This window comes from Mastacembelus armatus, chromosome 24 (assembly GCF_900324485.2).
Source record: "Mastacembelus armatus chromosome 24, fMasArm1.2, whole genome shotgun sequence".
Taxonomy (NCBI): Eukaryota; Metazoa; Chordata; class Actinopteri; order Synbranchiformes; family Mastacembelidae; genus Mastacembelus; species Mastacembelus armatus.
The window spans coordinates 14,483,318-14,495,429 of record NC_046656.1 but is presented as its reverse complement, the minus strand read 5'-3'; the positions used below and the strand labels follow the sequence as shown (position 1 = coordinate 14,495,429).

Below are 12,112 nucleotides of genomic sequence, written 5' to 3'. Positions count from 1 at the left end.
AACACTGATGTTGAAGCTAAAATGAATTCTTACTCCCTTCATAGGCTCTGGAGGTGTCCATGAGGGACAGGAAGAAGGACCTGGAGGAACTGTTGGCTCATTCTATAGAGCTACAGAGACGACAGCAGCTGTTCCCTCATGAAAAGGTGTACTATATTGTACTGTTAACGCACCACTCCCTCACTTTGAGTAATTTTGTTTCCTATAATTTAAAGCTTAATTGGCTGTTTAATTAAAACTTTTCTGTTGCTAATAGTTCATACTCAATTGTTAATTATACCTATGTGTCCCTGTGTGCCTTCATGCATGTAGAGCAACGTAGAACAGCTTGCAGCTGACTGGAAAGCCCTGGATGGCCGACTGAGGGAATCTCTCCAACCACCCATCTCTCCCTGGACACAGCACCAACATGTGGTCCAGCACCAGCAGCTTGGTAAAGATGTCCAGAAATACACTTTTTTATCGTCTTGAGTTCCCTCATTTATGTATTATTACTCAAGGGCATAATGATGAAAAGACTGGGCATGGGCCCAATGAAGTATTAAGTTTTTAATAAGAGAGAGAAAATGACATATATGAGTTTTAATGATCATGGACAGGATATGAAAAACAACAGGAAATAAATACTGGGTGGGAAAAAAAAAAAAAACAAAAAAAAAAACAAAGAATACCAAAAATATATAATATGTACAGTGCATCATTTCCTTTTAAATAAGTTCTATATGTCAACATTGCTTGACTTGGGTCCCTCGCCTATTTTTGCCCATGCTTCAGTGTCTGCAGTCCCCTCAGCCGTACAGATGGCCAGCCTCATGAGCGAGGACCCCCACCACCAAACCCCGCACACACCAGACACCGTGGCTCCCACCGACCTCAACGAGACAGCCACTGAGCTAGCAGACTGGCTAGTCCTCATCACTCAAATGCTTAAGTCTAATATTGTCACCGTGGGGGACACAGAGGAGATCAGGACTACTATGGGACGTCTGCAGGTGAGAAGTGGGAACAAGAGAGGAGGGAGGGAAACCGTTTTTCAATTTTTCAGTGCAGTAGCAGCCAAATGCTTTTTCACTCTATACTTTGTGTAAATGTGTTTGCATTTTGTATATGTGCTTTACCCTGGCAGGTGACAAAGAATGACCTGGAGCAGCGTCACCCCCAGCTAGAGGACATTTTCACTCTGGCACAGAACATCAAAAACAAGACCTCTAATCTCGACATTCGTACATCCATTACTGAGAAATGTATGTATAGCAGAATGAGCGCACTAGAAACAGTGTCAAGAGACAACACTATATGAAAAATATTAGCTGCTCTAAAAACAACTGCAAGGATGTGTATTTTCTTTTTCACCCAGGATCTATGTTGCTTTATCTGTATTTATGCTTCATCTGTATTTATGCTTGTTATAGTGTATTCAAATCAATGAAACAGCAACAGTTTCATTTTGTCTCTGTCTGTAGTGGAAAAGGTACGCAGTCAGTGGGACAGCACTCAGCATGGTGTTGAGGCACGGCTCCAGCAGCTGGATAACATGATTGGCCACAGCAGGCAGTGGGAGGAGCAGAGGAAAGAGGTGAAGGCCCTTATTGGGCACAACGAAGGACATTTACACAGCCTTCTTCAGCTGTCTGGCGATCCCCTGACTAAACAGCTTGCTGACAACAAGGTTAGAGAAAAGTTTCACTGCTAAACTTCTCTCCATGTCCTCTGTGGGTCTAATGTCTTTCCACGCTGAGGTCATTGACTGTGATTCTGTATCTTTGTCATTATGATAGGCTAGAGATGTACTCAAAGGAATGTGTTTGCTGACTTTCCTAATAGAGAAAAAAATTCAACCACACCAAAGTTTACTTCATAAAGTGTTTGAGGCCTTTTATACAGCTGTCTGAACAAGGTGGGAATGAATAAATCACCCCTCTGTAGTATCACTTTGAACCTTAATAATATTCATACTCCCACATCATCCATCATTTTAATTTGAGGTTATGACTTGCCTGAGAGTTTATGGAAACAAATCCTGCCTTATGAGTCTCTGACACGTTATAGGAACCAAACACTAGAGGGCAACTGAGTTTAACAGAACTCAGCATGTGAGATACAAAGCTCTCTGTTCCTGGTTTGTGTTGTGTTGTAATGATGAGTAATTATCCATTTAAAAAAAGCGAAGAGTATCTTTTTCTTGGAAAAATGTGCCTGTGGGTAATATACGGATGACTTATTTGCTAGGGCTAAGTTTAGAGTAGTAATCTGGTGTTATGAATAACAGTTGGATCATTTGTAACCTATTGATTAAGTAGAGGTTAAACAAACAATGTCAGATGGCTGAGCAGTAGAATAGCTAATTTCTTTGTTTTTAATGCCTAAGGTTTGTCTTAATTTAATTAAGCTTTGAGAATAGGTCATTAATAACCTCACATAGCAGTTTCTCTTACTAAGAGCAGATATGGTACCAAGGCACAAACAATATAAAGAAAACAATGAAGGCAAATTAATAACTGCAGTGCTGCCAACAGGGCTGTTCACAATAACTCATAGTGTTTGAGTCACATTTTCAGTGTCACAGTGATCTAATGCCACCGAGTTGATCATTTTACAGGCGTTGCTCCAAGACTTGGGCCGGGGCCAGGCTACAGTCGTGGCCTTCAGCGAGCTGTCCAATCATCTTCTGCGGGAGTATTCCACAGACGACACCCGGAGAATCAAAGAGGTCGCAGATAAACACAATGCTGCTTGGAACAGCATCAACAATAGGTATACACACACACACACACACACACACACACACACACACACACACACACACACACACATGCACACGCTCCTGTTTACCTGATGGTGTGCTTATATGCACAAAGCATTTGATAGTATAAAATGAGGTCAAGATATTAAATAATCATATACTGACAACTATAGTAGTTATAGACCTTTAAGTCATATGTTTTCTTATGTGTACTCACATATTTTACCTATTGTTGTTGATTGAAGGGCGAGTGACCGTCATGCCCAGCTGGATGGCGAATTGAAGGGCCTGCAGATGTCTCTCAGGGAGCTGGAGACCTTCCTAAAATGGCTCCAAGAGGCGGAGACTACAATCAACGTTCTGGCTGACGCCTCCCAAAGGGAAGACCTGTCTCAGGACTCCCCCCACGTGAAGGAGCTGAGGCGACAGCTGGAGGTAGGGCTGATAAACTGACTGATAACTGTGTGTGTGTGTGTGTGTGTGTGTGTGTGTGTGTGTGTGTGTGTGTGTGTGTGTGTGTTTGTGTGTGGAGTCCACTCACAGGTGTTAGCCTATTATCTCGGTGTCATCCTTCATTAATGCATCCCTCACCGACAGAACTGTGTCTGGGCTTGTGACCACTGCTGGTTTAAGGTGTGTGAATGAGATGGCAGACACACGGCATGTGAGGACTTTGTATGCATCAAGTGCAGCTCATTGATCATTGTATGTTTGTGCTTCCTGTATCTTGTCATTTACCCAGACCGTCTCTCAGGAGTCTCTATTGACACTCGTCATTTTGGATTTTATTTCTAAAAAGTCTGTCAAGTGTGTGATAAATGCAGTAAAAGCAACTGGTTTGAAAATCAAAAGAAGTATCAAACACTAATATTTTAAGAAGTATTGGTGCATCAGCATACGAGTGAATCTTTCTGAATTGGTTAATACCCACTATCTTTACGCTTTTTGTCTTTTCTCTCTTTTTTTCGATCTTTCTGTCATAGTTGACTTAGAGATTGATGGATGGAACTCAGGTATTGAAAGTAGATAAATGAAAGAAAGCCACAGAGAAGGGTTAACATAGACTGTTGCCCTTGGCCCTTTGTTGTTCACTGTCAAGTTACTTTAGTTGCAGTTTTTTGACAGACCTCTGATTACTAAAGGCACAATTGATGAAGTGAAGGAGGAATGACAAATACAAATGTGGCACATTAACTGGTATTTCCCAGAAATGTAGAGGGCTAGTGTGGCATTTGCAGCATTATCAAAACTGAACTGAGGCTCTGCCACATTTTGCAGACAGTACCACAGGGATCACTGTCTTTAGATTTGTTAAATAAAGTGGAACAGTATATATAAAGTAGTCTATTATGTCATGTGTAATTTGGTGTTGTGTTTATGTTAGATTATTTTCTGACAGTCCAGTCCTGAAGTTGTTGTGTGAATGCCCTTTGCAAGGCATAATTCCCAGTGTTTGAATGGCATCACAAACTCTTGAGTAGTTCTCTGGGATCTCAGAGTACTGTATGTACTATCATTCCACCTAACTCTTCTTAGTGTTTACAACGCGCGCGCACACACACACACACACACACACACACACACACACACACACACACACACAATGAAAGCTATAGCAATAGTGGCATCTAGCAGGAGATGTGCACGCAGTTTGAGCAGCTGCTTTTTATCATACTAGCTTTGTACAGGTTTGGCTGTGGGCATTTCAACTGTGTGTGTGTGTGTGTGTGTGTGTGTGTGTGTGTGTGTTGACCTCAGCAAAGTGAACAACAGAGATGTACATGCCTCCTACAACCTCTTACTTCAAACCTGGTACTGTCAGTGCCATTAACACTGAGCCAACAAAAGACTACATCTGCCCTGTAATTCCCTGTGAAGCAGAGCCGATACTCTGTGGAGAAACTGATATGGATGCTGCTGGCAGTTAAACCTCATCTAAACAGACCTCTTTAGTGAGCTCATCTGATCCCCTCTCTCAATAACTGTACGCGTGTGTGCCTGAGTCTATTGGTAAATGATTATTTTTCTTGTTGGCCATGTAGGTAAGGACTTAAGAAGTCTATTTGTTTGTTTCCCCTCTCTGCTTTGGAGTCTTCCTCCATCCGTACAGACCAAGTGCTGTAATGTGTCCACAGCAGTGCTGCTCTGAACACACCGTTTTGTGTCTTTGTGCTTATTTTAAATGCATGAGTCATAGATATGGGAGGGGGGGGGGGCCCATCAGTGTAAAGTGCCCTGCTCTTGGGTGACACAGAGGTTTTTATCCTCACTTCAAATAAATGCCTCCTGTTTGGGAGACAGTGTTTTTTAGCAGTACTTCAAATGAACGTCAAGCAGAAAGAGTCATGGAGAACCTCAATAGCTTTCAAATTGTGGTCAGGGGCTCTGCGGAATCTGAGCAACTGTTTTATGGTAATCTCTGCTTTTAGCTGACTCTTTTTCTTCCCCTAGATTTTTGTCTCTCAGCATCATCTCTCTGCTATTTGTATGCCTCCAACAGATTTTAGCTGTTCTCTGCACTGATTAAGGTACTTCGCAGCCTTATATCTTCTGTTGACCTTGTCATCCTGCTTTCCACCAGGGCACCACTAACAAACAAAAAATACAGGTGAAGATTTTATTCAATAGATTTCTAATTCAAGACTATTTCTTGCTGAATGTAGTTTGTTCAGTTGTCACCAAGATGCATGTAGCTCAGCGAGCATGAGGCAAACAAGCACATCAAACTCTGCTTGCTGAGGAAGACAGCTGAGAAATCATGTTTTTACCCCGACAGCTCAGTGCGACAGATGGCTATAGACTATGACTATTGCTGTGGTGAAGAAGTCAGTCTGAGGTGTGAAATCAAAGCTGTAGTCAATTTAAAATTCTTTGTTGTTCAAGAAAACGATCCTGTGTTTGCTAAATTAATCAAAAATGAAATCTTAATTTAAAAGTGGTATACAGTGCAGCCTTCCATACTGTATATAAATTGTCATCTATTGTTTTATGCACATCCAAGCGGTGGAAGTGCTCCAGCTATCAGTCACTGCCATTGGCAATTCAGAAAATGAATGGGACTTTTATTTCCAGGAACCCTGGATGCCTGGAATAACTCCTCCCTCTTTGTAACTATTGTGTGAGCGCATCTCATTTGTACTCCGAGTTCTCGCTGAGTCCCTCTCTCCTGCTGTCTCTCTCTCTCTTCCTTTCTCTCTTTCTCTCCCTGTCTCTCACTCATTGATCTGTTGGCTGCCTTCCGTACTGTCATTCTCACTTCCCAGTGGTAGCGGTGTTTTTCTTAACTCACATCGTTTCTTTTTTTATTGTCTCCTTCATTTTTTTTCCCTCCTTCTCTCTCCTCCTCTTTCTCTTTCTGTGGTCCAAATGGAGTATCGTCTCTCTCCCCCTCTCTGTCTCTCTCAGCATTTCTTTCTCTCTCCGAATCAGTGGCAGTAAAAAGTGAGACGCGTACGGGCAGCTTCTCTTCCCATCCTGTGAAACTCGTGCCTTCCACTCTCCTTTCCTCCTCAGCTTGCCAGCACTTTCCACTTTTCTTTCCCTTTTTTGTCTTCTTCATCATCTTCTTCATCTCCCGTTTCTCCATCAACCTCCCTTCTGACTCTGCAGGGGGCCGTCACAAGTGATTTCTTTGATTCTCTTCTGGGTCTGCAGCCGGGGTGCACGTGTGAATGTCCGCGTGGAGGAGAAAGTGAGTGTCTCGTTTTGTCCTGCTCTCCTGCATCATCGTGTGTTTGTGAGTGTGTCTGTGTGTGTGTGTGTGTGTGCATGCTGTGTCACAGGGACTGTTTATAAAGAGAGGGAGAGCTAACTAAGGCTGTGCTCACCTTGTGTAGTGTTTCTGTACTGTAAATGTGACGTGACGTGGGGCTTGCCGAGCTGAGAACGTTGGCGAGTGTGTGTGTGTATTTTTTCCTCTCTCTCTCTCTCTGCCTCTCTCTCTCTGTCTGTGCGTGTGTGCGTGCATGTGTGTGTGAGCATCACGTCAGCTTGGCTGGGGTCTGGGCGGCTGGCTAGGGAGAGGGAGAGGGAGAGGGAGAGGGAGAGGGAGAGGGAGAACAATATGAGCGGGGTAGGGCAGTGCTAGCATGCGGACCAGGAGCAGGCTGCTGCAGACTTGTAGCAGTCTTAAGATGATGGCCATGGTCCGGACCTCCCTCCAGAAAGTGGTGGTCTTCCTACACAGGCTCCAGAGGATGGCCATCTCCTCGCCACGCTACCAGAAACTCTGTAAGGTATGTGGACCCCAAGAGAGACAGCGGGCTGGGCGACAGAGAGTTGCTGTTTTTGTTTCTTCTTCTTTCTTTTGCTAAATTACACAGACATTTAAACTTGTACTTATTGTCAAACTTTTCAGTTTGTATGTTTTGGAGTTTTCTTGAAGCTTCTGTGTTTGTATTTTGAGACCACAGAATTTTTGCAATTTTAAAGTTAGTATGTGTGAATGTAGAAATCCTTTCTTTTACGAAATCAGTGGCTCACCATGTCTGTCTTTACCTCCTCCACTTATAGTGTATTTTTTCCATGAGTCATTTGGTTGTGTGTGTGTGTGTGCATGCTACACTGACTTTTGGACTTTTGACACCTTTTCCGCATTATAAACAACAATTCCAACTGTGCCTCCCTGTTGTGGGTACATGCTTTGTATTTTTATGTGTATACTGTCAGTTTTGAAGTGAGTTTTGACTTTATAGTGGTGCAGCCATAAACAAACTAATAAGGCTTAGAAGAGTGTGTGTTGTGTTGTTTTGGAGTGAGCATCCATACTGTATTTTTGCAGTTAATGTTCGTGAAAAACCTCCAGACTGGATATATCGTGTTAGTTAAAAGGAGACTTAAGTTCCTCATTGGTCATTGGATTGATGGGAGTAGTGGATGTAATTAACAATTAAGCCCCTTAATTAAAGTTGTTAAAAGACTTTGCTATGGTGATGTGGTTTAAATGCTGAAGTCACTCAAGCTGTTGGACATGCTGCTGCCACATTGATTCATTTGCAAAGAGCTAAACAAACTGGTCTTGTTTAATGTAACCTGTAACCTGTTACAGGCACGTGTCAACTATATTGATTTCCCCTTAGAAGAACCAACTGCTGCTGTGTGGTGGACTTGGTGCCATTTTGTGCCCCTGTTGATTATTATTGATTGCTTATTGTCACTGCTGTCTCTCTCTTGTATTGTATGTTGTACATTGACCTGCTCTCAGTCAGAGGGCAGAGGGGACCAGCTGTTGAGGTTTAACAGCTCTGTGCACACACAGAGAGAGAGAGAGAGAGACTAATGTGCCAGACCAATTTCTGATTCCTCGCCAGCTTCAATCATGGCTCAACAAGCATGTTGCGGTTCAACTTAATCCACCCTTTAATCCATAAATCCATCTTTTTTTAGCTCCATGCCCTTCTTTTCTGCATGTGCATGTGTTTTTGATTGTCAGCTTTTCTTTATAGTTTTTGCTACAATGTGATTGTAGAAGAGTTCTGCTAGGGTATTTCACATATTTTATGTTGCTGTTCTCTGGAAAAGAGACAGTGAAAGATACAGGGAGATGGTACAAAGACAAAACTAGGTAAAAAATGAGGTGCAAGGACAGGGGATAAACAGAACCTTGGGTATTAATAAATTTTTTGCTCTTCATTAATTATTTCCTATTATTTGCATCTGTTTGTTTTATTGATTCTGGGCAAAACAAGTGAAATCTGATCTTTCCTGCAACCTCAAACATGTACAGTATCTGCACAGTCATCACTTGCTCTTTCTTTATTGTAAATGTATTCAGCTTGAATCGCTCACTTGGCTCCACTCAGCATCCTTAGAGACCAGACCTTCCTGGGTTGCATCCTCACCGGTGGGAGGCATCAGTCATTCCACACTTGATTACCTTCCCCTGGGTTGCATTGGTCATTCCAGCTTTATTTTGCTCTCCCTTGTGGGAATCAGTAATGCCAGACTTGTCCTGTCTCCCAGGGGTGCGCTAACTGTCCGCCAGACTGGAACAGTGACTTCTCGATGATGGATTTGCTTGAGGCTTACCTTCTCAGGTCTGGTTGCTCTTGCTGTTTCAGGACATTGCTGGTCCTAAAACTGCCCACCTGGCCATTGTCTGATTTGGGATATTAAATAAACTGGTGGCCTCCTCTTTAAACAGATTTATATTGATTAATACTAAATTTAATTACTGTGAGCAAGGGAGATCATTAACCAAATCATCTGGCCCACCGGCACAAATGCTTTATAATACATGCAGGCTATATTTTATCTTTGGCAATCTGATTAAGGTGCAAAGCCATCATACTGGTCCCCACTATGTCTAACAGTGGCAGGATAGAGCTGGATGACTGCCATGCCAGCTTACCTTGCTATGGATGATAGGAAATTTTTATCTTTTTCTGTTAATTGTGCTTCCCTGGGAGCTTTTGGTTGCATGCATGTTAGCGTGGCCTTTTAATGGCACTCATTATTTTCATGTATAACACCGAGCTTTGCGGTCTTTGCAAACAGAAGCCCTTTAATTTGGACTCCTTTTAGAATTGCATCTGTTATTTGGCGCGTAAGCTGTTTTCTTCACCCACTTTCCCAATACAAAGCGATAATGTCTAATAGGTTGTACGCTATTAGACAGATTCTACATCTGTACACTGTTCCCTAAGGCTTTGTTTATGTGTATGGTCTTACAGTACATTTCTCCCACACATAGAATTGCATTCACTCCCATTAAAGACACTCACTGCCTTAAATCTAAACATGGTCACTGAATCTTTGTAACGCCTTGTTTCCTTCCACCCTCCTGTGGCCTTGTGCTCGCTTCTTCGTTGCTTGCAAGCCTGTGACATGAATAGTTTAACGGTAAAGAGTTCTTGCTTGGTTAGTTTATACGGAGGCATACAGAGAGACCCTGGTGGCTCATTTCATCTCCTCTCTTCTGCTCTGCTCTGTCTCTGTGTGTAATCACTAGCTGAGAATTGGCTGAAGGGCCCACCTCTCTCCTGAGGAGCGTCCTCTTACTCTCATTACTGTGTCACTGGCTGCTACTGTGTATGTGTGTGTGTCTGTGTACAGCCAAAGCCCACTTTGGAAACAGCCCTAAGGCAGTGACAATGTGGAGTCATGCCTTGTCTTTTCCTACTGTTTGTCTGGCAAATATTTCAGCCTTTGGGCTCCACACTCCATCCACCTTTGCTCCTGGCTCACTGCTACCACAGGACAGGGGACTCAGGCACAGGCATGCAGCCAGGCTATACCTGACCTGCCTGTCCTTGTACTCCACCAGGTTCCTCTCGGTTATTACCAAGTGTTAGCAATAGCAGTTAGGGCCACAGGTGCAGGCAGATAACCCCCCCAGTAACTTGGCTGACACTGAGATTGCAGATATTCCTCCTCTCATGCATGCTTAGACTCATTTAATGCATGGGCACACATGCCCACAATGCATTCTGCATCCTCGCCATGGATTTACACTGCGGCGAACCTGAGTGATGAGTCACAGGCGGGAAAATTATGTAGTAACAAATTCATAAATACAGATCGTTTAAATTCATCAAGACAGTATTGGGAGAGAGCAGGGACAATAAAAGCAAATGAGGATGGGATTCCATTCCCAATCAACACTCCATGTAAATCACCGCAGATGGATTTCATATTGGCAGGGGTGGTAATTTGAAATAGAGCTTAAATCACTGATACAGCCCAGAGTTAAGCTGCTCTCCTGCTCTCAATTGCTGTTACTGCAGAAAGTGACCAATCAGTCATAAGAAGATGAGGACTGAGAAACCCATCTTCTGATTGACAAGCGACATCCAATATTAGGTGAACTATAGACTATAGATTAAAACCTGTCTACCTCTCTGCCTCCTTTTGTCTCCCTCTCTACATCCCACATCCAGTAAAACCCACTTATTGAGTCTGTAATGCATGTATGTGTGTCGCGTTTGTGTTTTTTGTGCACTATATCGATGGATTTTTGTGTGCACACTTCCATTAGTGGCTTTCAGGCACTAATGCTTGTGCGGTTAATCATCAGATAGGCTTTATGGTGCTGGAAAGCTGTGCAACCACCTAGTCCTTCAACCTGTGGCAGTCAGTATAAACAACATTTCAGCCTGGGAAGGTGAGAGAAAAGGAGGGAGAGACACATGGAAAGGTGTTTTCTGGGAATTAAAGAGGTTGATTTTTGTTGTTATTGTTGCATTAATATTGCTTAAATGTTGTCAATTTTTTTTATTTATTGCTTTTGCAAATTTTTGTATTTGCCATTCATTTCTTAGAAGTGTGTTGGCAATGAAGACCACATAGCTTAAGGGCATTGTCAGCTTATGCATTATGTTTATTTAGTATGATAAATCATTGTATTAGGTCAGGTTACGGCTGTGTAGTCACCTCTCTGGATTATCATTGTAATTTTGTCAATGCTGGTGTCAGTGAATGACCAGCGTTTAGGACTGCAGCCATGAGGTGTTTACCTGGAATCAGGTTAAAATGGATGCTATAAACCAGTATCTCAAAATTTGTGTCATCCCTATATGAAGAGACACTGTGGGCTCCTTTTACCAAACACATCAAACACAAGACTAAACTGACTTAAATCTGAAAACCTGTGATCAAACAGTATCTAAACAAGACATGACAAAGCAGTTCATGCCTTATTTTTTGAACATAACTTTATACTAAAACATATTGAGCTGGTTTGGGAGATTTGCTTTTAGACAGCTCAGCCAGAGACCTCTAACTCACCTGACAGTGTGATCTGTGGCCGGCCCAGACTTCTCAAGCCTGATCCCACCAAGTCAAGACAGGATAGAAATTACGATGTCCTGCAGAGTCACAGGACAAAAAGGACATGTCGCACAGCGATGCATTCACCTGCGTGTTAAGATTTTTAGTCACCTTTCTTTGCTCTCCTTCATGTCATGACTATCTCTCCCTCTAACAGACAGATACAGAGCCTTTTGCAGTCTTGGAACAGCCTTCCCACAAAGATTAGATTCAATCTGATCCTTTTTTTTTAAAAATGCTTTTTAAAAGCACATTTTACAGACTTGACTTCCTGTGATCTTTTACTCTATCCTCCTAAACATGTTTTTTTCTGCTGCTGTAGTTGTTTTTTATATTGAAATCATTTTGTTATGATTTTGCTATAAATAATATAAATAAAACTTTAGTATTGTTTTTAATGTTGTCATAATTAAAAGAGCAGAATTGCTGTAAAAATACAATTTCAAAAATCCTGACAGATTTGTGGAGACTAACAGAAAACGGGGCACGTTGACCTGCTGGCAGTGAGAAGTGGCAGGCGGTGATTTTTGTTGCCCGCTTGAAGTCTCTCTGACCTTCTAGCTCCCTCTCCTTTCACTGTCGCCTGCACTGTTTGCCAGACCG

At 42.5% G+C, this 12,112-nt stretch overlaps 1 protein-coding gene across 6 annotated transcripts in view; it reads left to right on the top strand.

The window, feature by feature from the left end:
• Window positions 1–12,112, top strand: part of utrn (utrophin) — a 148,154-nt gene that overhangs the window by 48,500 nt on the left and 87,542 nt on the right. For 5 of the 6 annotated variants that reach the window (XM_026318701.2, XM_026318702.1, XM_026318704.1 and 2 more), the window contains 7 exons: window positions 45–146; window positions 313–433; window positions 775–992; window positions 1,127–1,244; window positions 1,464–1,669; window positions 2,600–2,754; window positions 2,989–3,178. In XM_026318701.2, coding sequence (XP_026174486.1) covers window positions 45–146; window positions 313–433; window positions 775–992; window positions 1,127–1,244; window positions 1,464–1,669; window positions 2,600–2,754; window positions 2,989–3,178 — 1,110 coding nt within the window. Of the gene's footprint in view, window positions 1–44; window positions 147–312; window positions 434–774; window positions 993–1,126; window positions 1,245–1,463; window positions 1,670–2,599; window positions 2,755–2,988; window positions 3,179–6,816; window positions 6,979–12,112 lie in introns of those variants that run through there. The other variant, XM_026318705.1, reaches the window with a different exon arrangement.